This window comes from Oncorhynchus kisutch, linkage group LG28 (genome assembly GCF_002021735.2).
Source record: "Oncorhynchus kisutch isolate 150728-3 linkage group LG28, Okis_V2, whole genome shotgun sequence".
In the NCBI taxonomy this organism is placed as follows: Eukaryota; Metazoa; Chordata; class Actinopteri; order Salmoniformes; family Salmonidae; genus Oncorhynchus; species Oncorhynchus kisutch.
The window spans coordinates 16,299,782-16,316,719 of record NC_034201.2 but is presented as its reverse complement, the minus strand read 5'-3'; the positions used below and the strand labels follow the sequence as shown (position 1 = coordinate 16,316,719).

General features: G+C 46.8%; 1 protein-coding gene across 1 annotated transcript; it reads right to left on the bottom strand.

Annotated features, from left to right (window-relative positions):
* Positions 1-241: 241 nt before the first annotated feature.
* Positions 242-15,253, bottom strand: LOC109873186 (gap junction delta-2 protein). Its single transcript, XM_031808067.1, has 2 exons — positions 13,724-15,253; positions 242-1,978 (listed from the first exon to the last, which is right to left on the bottom strand). Exons 1-2 carry the CDS (start codon positions 13,798-13,800, stop codon positions 1,123-1,125), a joined length of 933 nt encoding a protein of 310 aa, XP_031663927.1. The 5' UTR covers positions 13,801-15,253; the 3' UTR covers positions 242-1,122.
* Between the last annotated feature and the right edge of the window lie 1,685 nt (positions 15,254-16,938).

Sequence of the window (16,938 nt, the reverse complement as noted above, 5' to 3'; positions counted from 1 at the left end):
GGGGAGGACAGGGGGGCGGGAGGACAGGGGGGACAGGGGGGCGGGAGGACAGGGGGGACAGGGGGGCGGGAGGACAGGGGGGACAGGGGGGACGGGGAGGACAGGGGGGACAGGGGGGACGGGGAGGACAGGGGGGCGGGGGAGGACAGGGGGACAGGGGGGACAGGGGGGACTGGGGGACGGGGAGGACAGGGGGGCGGGGGGGACGGGGAGGACAGGGGGGACAGGGGGACGGGGGGGCTATGGGAGGAATGCTAGTGCAGGGAGTGGGGACGGGTACGGGGACGGGGACGGGGATATGGATGGGGACGGGGACTGGGACGGGACGGGACGTGGACAGGGGTTCCAGTTTGTGCTGAGGTGTAGTTTTGGTGTTGATTTTTGAAAACATTTTAAAGCCTTCTTTTCTGGGTTTCTAAGGGGATGATAAAAGGTGCATCTCCTCTGCTTGGCTCCTCCTTATAGTGGATCTGCCGCAGGGAAGGAAAATAACGGAAAGAAGGAATGTTTTCATTCCCTCAGCAACTCAACTTCACCCATCGTCTCTGCTCTGACTCTGCAGAACAAAGGACATACACACTGCCTTATCTCTTGCGCGCGCGCGCGCGCACACACACACACACACACACACACACACACACACACACACACACACACATGCGCATGCATGCTCACACATACGTTCTTGCATATGCACACATACTTAAATAAATGAAGGGACAATGTTTGACCTCTCACAAAGGCAAAGATAATATATTTATGTGAGACTTATTTCTTAATTTGAACTATCCTTAATTCATATTCTTACAGTAATTAGTTCCATCTCCTCTTTATCCAGTGTGTTCTCTTGGAAGGCACAACACTCCCAACAGTTTAAATCTAACTTTAGTTAGTACCTCAACTGCCATTTAGGTACTTTCTCTCTCCTGTAGAGTCCAAAAAGCTCTTCTCTCCAATAATCCTCCATTATGGCCATGTGAAGTCCCTCTGCACCCCTGAATAATGATGCAGTGTAAAGTTAGTGCCCCTCAGGGTGGGGGGAGCTGGATTAAGTGTTCGTCCTCCCCAGAGAAATCTGTGCTCGGTCCAGAGGTCCAGGTCCCCCATGTGGAGGAGCCTCTGTCAGACATAGGCTGACTCACTGGACTGGGTCCTGCCCAGGTTGGGGGCCTGGGACACATGCGACACGTCCTTCTTACGCACCTCACAGATGGACTTCCTGCGGGCCTGAACACCCCTGACGGCCGTCTTGATCTTCCTCCAGCCCAGGTGGTTGAGCTCGGCCAGGTTGAGCAGCACACAAATGCCGCTCACCGCAAACATGAAGATCAGGAACACCGTCTTCTCTGTGGGGCGTGACACGTAACACTCCACCTCCTTCACGCAGGGGTAACGGTCACACTCAAACATCCCTGGCACGTTGAAGCCATACAGGAAGTACTGGCCTGCCAGGAAGCCGATCTCCAGCACATTACGGAACACCACCTGGATGACGTAGAAGCGGGAGATGCCCTCCTGCCGTCGAACCTTGGCGCTCTTGGCCTGCGTGAGCCCCCGGGGTACATTTGGGATCTCCTTGACCTCCAGGTCCTGCTCCTCCTTGCCGCTGTCGGGGTTCTGCACCAGGATACCGTTGATGTTGCGCAGCTTGCGGGCGTGGTGGTCGCCTCCGCGACTGTGGTGACTTGCATGACCGTGGTCTATGTAGGGGTGTAGCATGGAGTAACTGCGGTCACGCTGCTTGGCGGACTGGTGCACGGAGTAGGTGATGAAGCATAGGCTGGGCGTACACACCAAGATGATCTGGAAGACCCAGAAGCGGATGTGGGATATGGGGAAGGCCTTGTCGTAGCAGGCCTGGTTGCAGCCCGGCTGCATAGTGTTGCAGATGAACATTATCTGCTCGTCCTCGTAGACTTTTTCACCCACTATACCTACTATCAAAATACGGAAGATCACTACTACGGTCAGCAGGATCCTGGAGAGAGGGAAAGAGAGAGGGGTGGGGAAGACACAATGTCAGTTATGTGTTAAGAGGAGTGTTAAATGTAGCTACGGTTGCACAATTCTGGGATCATTCAATAAATGTCCTGGTTTCACAGTCATCCTGGTTGGAGGATTTCAGATTTCGTACTTATTTCCTCCTGATTCTGGGAGTCCTCCAACCAGGAAATGTATTGAACGTTTTGCAACCCTAGTCAGATGTGACACAGAGTAAAACAAATAATCATTGTAAGTACTGTGATATTGACATGATTAATTAGACATGTTACTCGTCTATTATCATGAATTGAAAGCCAAAGCTAATGTGTTTGCAGGTTGGCTTTGGCTTTTGTCATGTGACTTGTTTCTACTGTATTATTGACTGTATGTTTGTTTTACTCCATGTGTAACTCTGTGTCGTTGTATGTGTCGAACTGCTTTGCTTTATCTTGGCCAGGTCGCAATTGTAAATGAGAACTTGTTCTCAACTTGCCTACCTGGTTAAATAAAGGTGTGAATTATAGTGACATCATTTGTCTTAAGCCAATAAAAGCTGTGTTTTATATGTACCTCTGCTCAACCACAGCATATCAATGGAGACAAAAGCAGCTCTCACACCAAGGACAAGTTTGATCAGATGTGTGTAGTGGTCGCTCTCTGTGTGTGCTTGTGTGTGTGTGTGAATGTGTGTGTGCTTGCGCGTGTGTGTGAATCCGTGTGTGTGTGAATGCGTGTGTGTGTGTGAATGCATGTGTGTGTGTGTGAATGCGTGTGTGTGAATGCGTGTGTGTGAATGTGTGTGTGTGCACGAATCCCTCAGCTGCTGCAGTGTGAAACAAAGAAAGGTAGGAGAGGAGAGATAGTCTCAGTCATTTCTGTGGATAATGAACATGTGGAACCCTGCATGAATATCCATCATGTTGCTGGCTGAGCGTAACCCTCCTGTCTCCTATCCAGCCAGCATCTCCATTCATTTTTCAACAGCAGACAGACAAGAGATGAGCTCTCTCCCTCTCAGCTCTGCCTGTGGAGGAGATGTGCTGAGAGCTTAATCCCACTCCTCCTCAATCTACCCAGTACTACTACATCCACACACACACAGACGATCTAAACCCCATTGAATAGGCTACTATACTTTATCAATGCTTCCTCACCTAAACATGGATTATGTACTGCAATATGCTCCACTGGCATCAGTGAAAATGTCAACCAAATGACATCAGCGATGTTTAAAATTCACCGCTAGTGCTGTCCTAAAGCAATGCCCCGCCCCTCATGCTCTCTCCCTCCCTTCCTGTGTATTGATTATTTGGCCCATATTATTGGTTTGACTGATGGTGAAGTGTTCAATGGGACATTGATTGAGTGTGTGCACTTCATTTGGAACAGCAGGTTGTAGAGTTCCTCAGAAGATGCAGACCCTCATTTTACTGTTGCTAAGCAGCTTAGATATAGCCTCCATTTACGTGAAAGAGGCAGCTACCAGTGGCTGTTCAATTAACATCTTTAGCACTGCTGAATACATATGCTGCCATTTTTAATCTCTCTCTCACTCCCTCTCTCTTTACATCCCTCTCCTCCTATCTCTCTCTGTTCCTTTCTCTCTCTATGTCCATCACACTCCACCTCTTTTGTTCTCTCCCTCTCTCTCTCTCCTAGTTTTTTCATAGTGCAGTGTCAAAGGAGACCCTGGTGTGTCTTTAAAATTAGCCCCACCTCCCCCCACACCCACTCTCCGTGGCCAGTTACCACAGCAACCCCCTACTGATCCAGTCAGAGCGGAGGCTCAGGGAGAGAGAGGAGAAGAGAGCAAGGGATGGAGGGATGAAGGAGTGAGAGAAACAAGAACTGTGTGTGAGGCGTGAGAAGATACAGAAACCTTATGAATGTAGACAGATAGACAGGCAGATGTAAAGTGAGACAAACATGCTAAATCAGGGGGAAAGACAGGCAGATGTGATGGTACAGATTCCTAGCCGGGCAGCAGAGCAGGCAGAACATGTGGTACTATGGTACAGACTTTAAATAGAGTTGCATGCTGCTGCAGGACTGTTCTCACACCACCTGGGCCTCGCATGGGCATGTGTATGTGTTTGCATATGCGTGTTTATTTTTATGTGTGTATGTGAGTGTGCATGTACTGTGTGTGTGTGTGTGTGTGTGTGTGTGGGTGCTTGTGTATTCCCTGTGTATCCCTTGCTTGTGCGAGGTGGCATGTGTGTCTGGTCGTCTGTGTTTGGAGCAGCTGTGTGTACGCTACACTGCCTCTCAGTGTGTTTGAAAATAAAACAGAGGAGATTTCTACACCTTTGGTGTTTCAGAGGTTCAATGCCATGTACATGAACATTTGCACACACTTCCACTCTTATAGAACACACATGCATGCAGGGAATCACACAAGCAAGTACACAATTACAAGCGCAGACACATAGCCATACAGACACACAGCCACACACACAGCCACACAGACGCACAACCATACATGCACTACACACACACAGCTACACAGACACAGAGCCATACAGACACACAGCCACACACACAGCCACACAGACATACATGCACTACACACACACAGCTACACAGACACACAGCCATACATGCACCACACACACACACACACACACACACACTGCATTCAGAAAGTATTCAGACCCCTTCACTTTTCCACATTTTGTTACGTTGCAGCCTTATTCTTAAATTGACTAAATCGTTTCTTCCCTCGTCAATGTACACACAGTACCCCATAATGACAAAGCAAAAACAGATTTTTAGAAATATTTGCAAATGTATAAAATATCCCAAACTGAAATATCACATTTATGTAAGAATTCAGACCCTTAACTCAGTACTTTTACTCAGCACCTTTGGCAGCGATTACAGCAGTGAGTCTTTTTGGGTATGACGCTATAAGCTTGGCACACCTGTATTTGGGGAGTTTCTCCCATTCTTCTCTGCAGATCCTCTCAAGCTCTGTCAGGTTGGATGGGGAGCATTGCTGCACAGCTATTTCCAGGTCTCTCTAGACATGTTCGATTGGGTTCATGTCTGGGCTCTGGCTGGGCCACTCAAGGACATTCATAGACTTGTCCCGAAGCCACTCCTGCATTGTCTTGGCTGTGTACTTTGGGTGGTTGTCCCGTTGGAAGGTGAACCGTCGCCCCAGTCTGTGTCACGCCTGCTCCCGCTCTTCCTCCCTCTGGCGCTTGAGGGCGCCAGACTCCCCAACACTTCCAGTACGCACACCTGCCTTTCCCCGTCACGCGCATCAGCGCTCACTGGACTCACGTGGACTCAATTACTTGTGTAATTTCCTTCCCTATATCTGTCTGTTTCCAAGCTCTGTTCCCTGCGTCAGGATTGTTTGTCATATGTTCTTGTTTACCTGTGTGCTGACGCTGTTCCTGTCGTGTTCCATGTCTGTCCCTGAATAAATGTTTGACTCCCCGTACCTGCTTCTCATCTCCGGCGTCAGGTCCTTGCAGTCTGAGGTCCTGAGCACTCTGGAGCAGGTTTTCATCAAGGATCTCTCTGTTCCATTCATATTTCCCTCAATCCTGACTAGTCGCCCAGTCCCTGCCACTGAAAAACATCCCCACAGCATGATGCTGCCACCAACATAATTAATCGTAGGGATGGTGCCAGGTTTCCTCCAGACGTGACGCTTGGCATTCAGGCCAAATAGTTCAATCTTGGTTTCATCAGACAAGAGAATCTTGTTTCTCATGGTCTGAGAGTCCTTTAGGTGCCTTTTGGCAAACTCCAAGGGGGCTGTCATGTACTGAGGAATGGCTTCCGTCTGGCCACTCTACCATAAAGGCCTGATTGGTGGAGTGCTGCAGAGATGGTTGTCCTTCTGGAAGGTTCTCCCATCTCTACAGAGGAGCTCTGGAGTTTTGTCAGAGTGACCATCGGGTTCTTGGTCATCTCCCTGACAAAGGCCCTTCTCCCCCGATTGCTCAGTTTGGCCCGAGCAGCCAGCTCTAGGAAGAGTCTTTGTGCTTCCAAACGTCTTCCATTTAAGAATGATTGAGGCCACTGTGTTCTTGGTGACCTTCAATGCTGCAGAAAAAAATGGTACCCTTCCCCAAATCTGTGTCTCAACACAATCCTGTCTCGAAGCTCTACGGACAATTCCTTCAACCTCATGGCTTGGTTTTTGCTCTGACATGCACGGTCAACTGTGAGACCTTATATAGACAGGTGTATGACTTTCCAAATCATGTCCAATCAATTCAATTTACCACAGGTGGACTCCGATCAAGTTGTAGAAACATGTCAAGGATGATCAATGGAAACAGGATGCACCTGAGCTCAATTTCGAGTCTCATAGCAAAGGGTCTGAATACTTATGAAAAAATAAGGTATTATAAGGTAAGGTATTTCTGTTTTAAAAATGCATAAAATTGCAAACATTCCTAAGGACCTGATTTCTATTTGTCATTGTGGGGTATTGTGTGTAGATTGAGGAGGGAAAATAATAATTTTATCAATTTTAGAATAAGGTTGTAATGTAACAAAATATGGAAAAAGTGTAGGGGTCTGAATACTTTCCGAATGCACTGTAAGTGTTTGTCTCCTTGGTGGTTTGACTGAAAGTGAGGGTATTGATGTTTCTCAGCAAGGCATTTGACAGACACTCCTAGATGAAAGCATATTGTGTCCTGTTTCATAAAGCTAATGGCAAAGAACCTTATTATCCCTACTGTATCTCTGGGTTTTGAAATGTGAGAATCTACACAGCTGCAGCTGCTGATTGCCCTGTCAATGCATTGAATGGATAATAGAACAAGACAAGCTTCGGTGTGTATCTCAACAATGGAGTCTGAGTGTGACAGAGCCTCTGTCAAGTCGTCACAGAGATGCTCTGAGTGAGTTTGTGTTGCAGCAGTTCCCTTGGTGCAGCCTGGTCCAGGTCCTGCTGTCACAACGAGTGACTGTCATCATCATTCAAACACCTGCTGTGTGCTGCATCAGAGGGGCGGGCCCTGCGCTGCACCTATGCTACACTACACAAGCTGTCTGTTCACACGTCCACGGCATAGGACCGTATGGTTTCTAACTAACCCATAATCAACATTACAGATGTGTTCATTATGCCTCATGTTTGATGTATTCTTCTACTGAATAGTTGCAAATATTTTCATATTCTGTATTTCCCGGCAATGGCACAGGTCATTACATTTCCCTCTCATGTATTAGGCTATGCAGAATTCACAGGGTTGCTTTGCCTGCAATTTATGACAGGGGGTACGTGATGGTGTTGCACAGTGTGAGTTTTACTGCGGTCCTGAGCTGTTGGTTTATTCAAGTGTTGGACTGTTTGGGTGTAAGTGTTACATGGTTTGGGATTGCCGTGTGTGTGTGTGTGTGTGTGTGTGTGTGTGTGTGTGTGTGTGTGTGTGTGTGTGTGTGTGTGTGTGTGTGTGTGTGTGTGTGTGTGTGTGTGTGTGTGTGTGTGTGTGTGGTATTCTGCTGTAGAACAGGATAATCAGCATGAAGTAGATTGCTGCATTAGCAGAAAGCAGTGGAAAAAGGTCATCTAGAAACATCAGTTAAACCCTGCAGAGAGAGGACCCATACTTTAGAGCAAACGAAGGCAGGAAGGCCCTTAGGCCCTCGCCATCTGAATATCCCACTCCAGATGATCAAAAAGATGTTTGACTATCATTAGAAGTTCGCCTGCTTGTTTTGGAAGCTCTTCAATCAAGCCAACGGCGTAATTTACTCGAGGCCATTGCTTGAACTGGTTGAACTGGTCCAGAAGATCCAGGATGGGGATCCAGGCACCACATCCAGGCACCACATCCAGGCACCACATCCAGGCACCACATCTACACAGCTCTGTACAACACCATCAACACTCCAGCCTCAGATAACTTACAGCAAGACTGGCTGGAACACGTCTTACATCAGTCAATCTCACACCTAGAAAACCAGACGATTCGCCCCACTGTGACCAAACCATACTTTCAAGGTATATAAAATGCTATAGATTTTCTCATACCGTATGTGTTAAAATTCACCAATAATCATGGCGATGAATCATTCCTTAATGAGGATATTGCATCAAATGTGCACATATACACAGCTGTGAGTTACTATAGAAACAGCCTGTCCAGATGAATGTACCAGTGAGGAAGGCATTCTTGGCTGGTATGGAATGTGATGTAAACCACCACAGCCAGGTCTCTGATTGGAGACCCAATCATCCAGCTAAAGAGCATGTCTGATTGCAGCCCAAGTGGATAATTGAATCTCTAGCTATCTTTGGTCTAGGATGATGTCACAGTCATGAATCAGAGCAGGCTCTTAGAACTCCTACAGTAATGGTGAAAGGTATAGAAACAGCAAGTACACTGAGTGTAGAGCCAGTGTCTATTGAATGGTGGTTTATACAAGCAATGGTGTGTTGGTAATGCTGAATGGCCAGGAAGTCTTTACAGTATAGGCAATGAATTTTATGTGTAGCCTCTAAACACTCTGCAGCTCTGCTGCATTGTTTCTACAGTATACTTTAGATTAGCTGATGTGTAGGCTGTGTAATCTGTCTTAGCAGCTCCAGTGTTAGGTCGCGAACAAGGCCATGACAACGACCTGGTTTTGGAGGTCTGGCATGGTAGACTATGGTAGCTCCTGTAGTAGTCGGTGTGCTGGCTGGACATCCAGGCCCTGGCTCTTCTAAAGGCTCTCACACGTTCATCCACACAGCAGCTGCTGCTGCCAGCCTTCAGAGGCTGCACCGGCCCTGAGCACTGACCCCAGATGCACAGGGAAAACACCCACACACCAGCTCATACACACAAACGTACACACACACACACACACACACACTGACACATATGCATACACATATATACACATGCTGATGATGCTCACAGACTCATGAATACACTAGGTCATGATCTCACATGCTATGCATACATACACTGTACCTCTCAAACACATACTAGCTCACCCCACGAGTACTCACACATAGGCCTGCATACAGCCAGAACTAGCAGAAACGCAAATACATTGGGAACAGTGGACAAACACCAAGGGCACAAGAACAGAGAGCAGTCACATAATATTCAGCCACACATACTGGACACCCAGAGTGAAAATGTTATTTCATCTCATACGGAGCTTGTCTCAGTAACAAGACACAGCTAATTGCTTATGGCAGCACATAATGAAGACCTGACCAAGCACAGAGATTAGAGAGCTGCATTACATTACAACACACTGGCTATCACACTGAAGGAGCATCTCTTCATCTCCCCCTTCTCTCCGTCTCTCCCTCTCTACCTCCCTCTTTCAATTAGTGTTTGAGCTAGTTGGTGAATATTGTATGGCATCACTATTCTCCTCTGTGAATATGGGACTATGTAAAAGAAGCAAATACTAACTATATGTAACAGCAGTCTTATTTTGTATCAAATATTGAGAATGTTTTAAATCAAATATGTCTGAAAAACACATGTGGCTCAGTTGGTAGAGCATGGTGTTTGCAACGACAGGGTTGTGGGTTTGATTTCACGAGGGACCAGTATGAAAATGTATACACCCACTACTGTAAGATGCTCTGGATAAGAGTGTCTGCTAAAATATAAAAATCTAGCCCGATGCCGTGGGTGTATCCAATCCAGTATGGCTGTCTCCTCTGCAGTAGGGTCAGTTAGCATCTCCAGTGAATTGAGTAATGACACAGATTCTCCATGCCACTGATTGTGATAACAACCTGTGCTGCCAACTCAGATACTCTGCAGATGGAAACTTACCCTCTTTTTCCTCAGCCTCTGCAGCGCTATCCCTTCCTTCCCATCCCTCTATCCCCTCATTTCCATTGTTTAATCTCTCCCTGATCCACTAGTCCTCCATTCTCTCTCTCTCTCTTCCTGCTCCATTCGTCTCTGGCACTGACCCCACTACAGCATTGCAGTGGAGAAAATGATGCATCAACACACTTTCTTTCCCTTTTACCTGCAAGGTGTTTAACCTGATTTAATACAGGAACTACCCCCGGCTTATTTCTCTCCTGGAAGAGCACATTAACGCTTTGTAAGAGAGATCACAGGCGTGTGTGTGTGTGTGTGTGTGTGTGTGTGTGTGTGTGTGTGTGTGTGTGTGTGTGTGTGTGTGTGTGTGTGTGTGTGTGTGTGTGTGTGTGTGTGTGTGTGTGTGTGTGTGTGTGTGTGTGTGTGTGTGTGTGTGTGTGTGTGTCAGAATGAAGCAGAGCAAGGGGGGGGGGGTGTGTGAGAGATAGCCTATAGAGGACAGTGAGGACAAAGAGACAGTATAAGGCACAGTGACTGCAGGAGGGGGACAGAGACTTGATTTGGAGTCAGAAGAGAATCTAGTGAGCAGGATTATAACAGAACTGTCACATATACATGAACATGCATTCTAATCAGACCACTGCTACATTTACATACACTACTGAATGTGCAAAATGGCTGACCTGACCCTGATACATAATGACTAGCAGAGCCACATCTCTGTAACAGCAGTCTGACCACATGAAACAATTTCACAGCCAGGCCTTCACCAACACGTTGCAGTAGCTTAAAGAATCACCCTGTATACATGCACCATGTACGTATCTAAACACTCAGTCCCATATCTGCAGTTGCTATTAAGAATCTAAATTCACACAGACAGAATGGACTGATAGAGGGCCACCACAGAGATATTGGGTTACTGCTAACATCTAGAGGCCCCACAGACAGGACTAACAGATTGTACATGGCCCAAACACTAAGGTATCAGTTACAACACACCCTCATGTCCTCACCAGCGGCAGGAGAAACCAGAGGAATGTAGGCTACTGAGCGTCAAAATGTACAAATAAAAAGAGACTGTGGTGCACTATAGGGTCCCTATTCACATGATCACTTTAGTCATCTGACCATGTCTGGTATAGAATGTGGAAACACCTCAATGCCTTGAACTCCACATATATAAATACTACAGAAGGAGACAATGATGAAAAGGATGGACCCACGTTTAGCTTGAGGAGAATTAGTCATCAAATATGTTTGATATGAGGGGGGGAAAGCCTTTCTTGTCGGGCCTGTAAAGCGCATGATCAACAGCAGCGCTCAGATTAAGAATAAAAGACATGAACAGAAGTCCATGTCAGCATTAATAATGCGCTCTGTCAGACACCGCAAACACATTGAGAGAGTTGTCTCTGCTTCTGAATGATTGTAGGTGTTTTTTCATTCGTTGATTCATTCTCTGATTAATGTATTCCTCTTTTGCACCCAACAGACTATCATTGATTCTAGTTGCCAGACAGGGGCTTGATCTAAACTCAAAGGAGATGGAAAATGCAGATCCCTTTATCCTGTTCATAATCGTATGGCATTTAGAGAAATGGGGAGATACAGTATGTGTCCACTCTCACATATTTGGTTTGGTTGTTTGTGTAGTCTACTTTATCAGTATTTTTCAGAACTTTGATCTACTTTAGCATGACCCCAAATCATATCCACCATTGGGACACCCTGATGAACGCGTTAGCCGATTCGCCTTGGTGGATGTTAATTATGACTTCGCCCACACATTAAAGGCTTTTCAACTTACAGACCCACACGAGTGCCTGAACTTGGATTTGTTATTCCACTTAGCTCCTATTTGTGGTTATAATTATTCCTTTTGCTTTTCATATCCACCATGTTGAATAATATGAAATAATAATACTATAGTGATACTACACTACAACCTACATTTAACACCATGAACATTGTTGTGACATTTCATAGTTCAAAAGCACTGTGCAAAGTGTAAACATTACCATAAACCTCATTATAATCTAGCAACACTATTTCATTTGGAACCTTCTTAAACAACGTGCTATGAAGAGGTGACTTTATGTATTGCTCAGTTTACTAAACTCAAGTTAAATAATCCCTTCCGATTTGATTATTTAGTCAATTATTTAACTTGAGTTTAGTAAACTAAGCAAAACATAAATAGTTGCTTCTTCATAACGCACATTGTTGAAGAAAAGTTTCAAATGAAATAGCGCTGCTAGATTATAATGAGATTTATGGTAAGGTTTGTACTTTGCACAGCGCTTTTGCACTAGGAAAATGTCGCCCTCAGTCTCTATTTAGACTGCTGTATATAGCCTTCTAGCCACATACTCTGATAAACATGTACGTGCACACACATACACAGACAGACAGACATACACAGACAAACACATACACAGACAGACAGACATACACAGACAAACACATACACAGACAGACAGACATACACAGACAAACACATACACAGACAAACACATACACAGACAAACACATACACAGACAAACACATACACAGACAGACAGACATACACAGACAAACACATACACAGACAAACACATACACAGACAAACACATACACAGACAGACATACACATACACAGACAAACACAGACATACACAGACAAACACATACACAGATAAACACAGACATACACAGACAAACACAGACATACACATACACAGGCAAACACAGACATACACAGACATACACATACACATACAATCACAGACACAAAAAAAGACAAAAGCACAAAAACAGAGACAAACACAGACACGCAGTGATTGTACTGTGCTTGTATGAGAGAGAAGGTCAGGCTTTGCCCTTGCTGGGGACTACCTGGGGTTGAGGTTAATGAGCACAGCAGTGCAGCTGGCCTCCATGTTAACATAGGTAGCCAAGCTCTGTAGACTTCCTCTCTACTGCACTGTACTGCAATCCTGAAATCCTATAGCTGTATGCTTCACTGGGTAAGCAAGCATATGGAAATATCGTGTGTGATTTTTCCATACAGGGGACAAGTGCAGTTTACCAATGTGAGTAACTCACATTGTGGTTAATGGGTGGAAAATCACACTTTGAATTTGACTAATCACGCAGGCGAGAGACGATGAAGCAGATTTCACATGCCAGAGAAAAAAAATCTGCCATTACAGTATGTTTGTCCTCAGTACATGTCTCCACTGCTAATAAGACTCCAATCTGCTCATGCATAACCTTCTGTCACTACACTCCAGTAACTACAGAACACACAAAACCACAAGAAGCAATCTCTCCTCTGCCAAGTTCAGAATAATTTCCTCCATCTCATCCTGCTCACCCACACCTTCATTTCTGTCCTCTGAATCTCTTTTCTCGGTATGTCTCGCTCTCCTCCCTCCTCCTCTCCCTTGCTACTAGAGACTCCCATTGCCCCTCCATCAATACCAGGACCAATAGGTGAAATCAACACAGGAGCTTGGCTGAATTAGCCCTAATGCCCAGTAATACCAGCTATTGATTATGTGCAATTAGCTTTGCCTTAAATAATGATGGGCACAGAAGGGGGGAATGGCCGGGGAGGGGAGGGGCGGGGAGGAGGCTACTGCTGGGACAGTCCTCAGGGATACCACCAACCCAGTTAACACTCAAAACACACATACATTTACTTTTTTGTCATTTAACAGATGCTCTTATCCAGAGCGACTTACAGGAGTAATTAAGGTTAAGAGCCTTGCTCAAGGGCACATCGACAGATTTGTCATCTAGTCGGATCGGGGATTCGAACCAGTGACCTTTCGGTTACTGGTCCAATGCTCTAAACTGCTAGGCTACCTGCCAAAACACCAACACACCTTCAATAAAAAAACACACACAAGCATTTCCCATCACAAAACACACACACAAAACTATTTTTACACACACAGACACTGGTGATGAGTGGCAGGAGGACAGTCTTACCTCCCAATCATGGTAGAATGTTGCTGGACAGCAGCCTCGAGCAGCCGCTCCAGAATGGTCCACTCCCCCATGGTCATTGAAAGACAGGTTCAGCCTAAGGAGGAACCGGGTCTCCGGGGCTCTCCCCCTCTTCCTCCCGCTCCTCCTCCCCCTCCTCCTGGGCTCAGTGCTCCTGACGGTCCCCAGCCAGAGGGGGCGCATCCGCCCCCGTCCCACACCAGCTTCTTCTGACCTCTACTCGTTGACCTGGCTGATGGTTCTCTATTGGAGTGACTGTGTGGGGGTGAACGTGTGTGCCCTCCCTCGGTCTGGTCCCGTTGTGCTCTTCTCTTCCTGGCAGAGGAGTGGTGCCGTCTGCCTCTCCTCCTCTCTCCTCCTCTCTCCCTCCCTCCCCCTCCCTATGTAGTGAAGCTTGTCTTACCCCTGCTGCACCACTCAGATCTATGCTATAGCTCACTGTATGTGACAGCCATGATCTTGCTCTCTCTCTCCTTCTCTCCCTCCTCCCCCTCTTTCTCCCCCTCACTCCAGCTCTTCCCTGCCCTCTCTCGCTCTGTGCTCCACCCTACCCCCAGGGCTGTCCTGGTACCTCAGATGCACTCCCTCCCATCAGTGTGAAGCTCTTGTCCTTGCATTGTGTTCAGTACTTTCCCTGTACCATGCCTCCTCTAACCCAGCACACTACAACACTGCACCCAGCTGACCTCTCCTCTGCACACCTCCACGCACAGCCACACACACACACACACGCTAAAACTCGAGGACCGACTTTCACTGTCTGAATCCTCCCTATATTGACTACACTTTGATGTAAATACACATTTGCACATAAAGCTCCTGCCATGCACTGTATTGCTTACTGAAATTCATAGTCATGGGAATGTTGGCTCCTCCACCCCCAATCACTACAAGAAACAGTAAAAAAAAATGACAAAATAAACGCCGGCACACACACTCAATCAGCTGCCTTGCTGCATACACTTAGGCAGCGGTGCTGCAGACCTGCTGTCCTCTATCGTCCCTCTGGCTAATTCCAGCAGAGTCCTCCGCCTGGAGTCATGTCTGCCGCAGAGAGCAGGGATGAGTGGCTATCCTCCTGGAAAACCATCATCTCTCTCTTCTCTCCCTCTCTTTGCTCTTTCTCTCTCCTTGCTCCCTCCTTTCCCCTCTCCTTATGTTTGTGTTCTGAGCTCAGTCTCTCTGAATAGCTATCTCTCTCTAGGTCTCGCTCCTTGTTCCTCCCTCTCCTTTCAGCACTCTCTCACTCTCTCTGGTTCACTCGATCTCTGTCAAACTACGTAAGCATGCCACATTCCCCCCTTCAGACCCCTCTCTTTCTCTTTCTCTCTCTCCTCCCTCCCTATTTCCTTATCTGGTAAATGTGCTAGGATTGCTAGTCTGATCGCTGGTTCACTTGTGCTTGCAAGAATGCCTCCCTTGTGCCGTCTCGGTTCTCTCCTCCTGTTCTATTGGAATGAGGGATTCTACCGCCACCCTTCCTTCCTTCCTTCCTTCCTTCCTTCCTTCCTTCCTTCCTTCCTTCCTTCCTTCCTTCCTTCCTTCCTTCCTTCCTTCCTTCCTTCCTTCCTTCCTTCCTTCCTTCCTTCCTTCCTTCCTTCCTTCCTTCCTTCCTTCCTTCCTTCCTTCCTTCCTTCCTTCCTTCCTTCCTTCCTTCCTTCCTTCCTTCCTTCCTTCCTTCCTTCCTTCCTTCCTTCCTTCCTTCCTTCCTTCCTTCCTTCCTTCCTTCCTTGATTTTTCTGCAATCCTTTGTCTCAATGTGGAGTCTCTTTCTCTCTCACTGTCACTCTGTCTCTCATCATCCTCTCGTACACATGGTCTCGTCTCTCTCTTCTCTCACTCTCTCATTCTCTCTGTTACACATCACCCTCCTCATGCCTCTGTCGAGAGGATTACAGGAGAGAATCATGGTTCTGCTCCTCCTCCCCATTCCCCCTCTGCCCCTTCCTGTTACTGTATTCAGCATGACCGCACACTTATTTGTCTCTGCCCCCACCTTCTCACTCCCTCCTCTCCCCCTTACTGTATTTTCCTCCCCACTCCTCCTCATTCCCCTTCACACATTCTGTCCATTTCCCCTTCTCCATTCCACCCCCAACTTTCTCTGGAAAGATGAGCCCAGTACAGTATTCTGCTGTGACATAGAAAGCTGAATTCATTAGATGAATATAATGGCGGTGTGATACAGTACATAGACTACCCCCACCTGCCCCCACACACACACTTGCTCTGCCACATTGGTACAGTAGCCACTGAGTCACACACCAACAGTAACAGCATCAAGGGGAAGAATATCCAATGTTTCTTGTCTGAACAAGGACACGGATAATATACATCTTGCTGGTTTTCTGTGCATCAGCAGGACAGAACGACAGCGTCAGGTAAGATCAGGGGGTGGTGTGTGTCTCTTTGTTAACAACAGCTGGTGAGCAGTCTATAATATTAAGGAAGTCTCGAGGTTCTGCTCGCCTGAGTTAGAATACCTCATGATAAGCTGCAGACCATACTATTCACCAAGAGTGTTATCATCTTTATTTTTTGTAGCTGTCTATTTACTGCACTCAATGAGCTGTATACCGTATACTGTATACTGTATATATATAGCCAAGTAAACAAGAAAATGCTCATCCAGAGGCTGCTCTCCTACTGGCCTGTGATTTGAATGCAGGACAACTCAACTCTCCCTCTTACCTAATTTCTACCAGCATTTCACCTGTACAACTAGATGTCCTTTACTCACACAAAGATGCAGAGATCAAAATAAACACTTACGTCAGAATGCTCAATGTCTACAGCTCAGCTCACCTCCACACTCATCACTAAGCTAAGGACCCAGGGACTGAACACCTCCCTCTGCAACTGGATCACACCCCCAGTATAGTTAGTGTAGGCAACAACACATCCGCCACTCTGACTCTCAACACGGGAGCCCCTCAGGGGTGCGTTCTCAGCCCCCTCCTGTACTCCCGGTTCACCCACAACTGCATGGCAGCGCATAACTCCAACACCATCATTAAGTTTGCCGACGACACGATGGGAATAGGCACAATCACCAAAACGATGAGACAGCCTATGGGGAGGAGGTCCGAGACCTGGCAGTGTGGTACTAGGACAACTACCTGTCCCTCAACGTCAGCAAGACAAAGGAGCTGATAGTTTACAACAGGAAACGGAAGACCGAACATGCCTCCATTAAC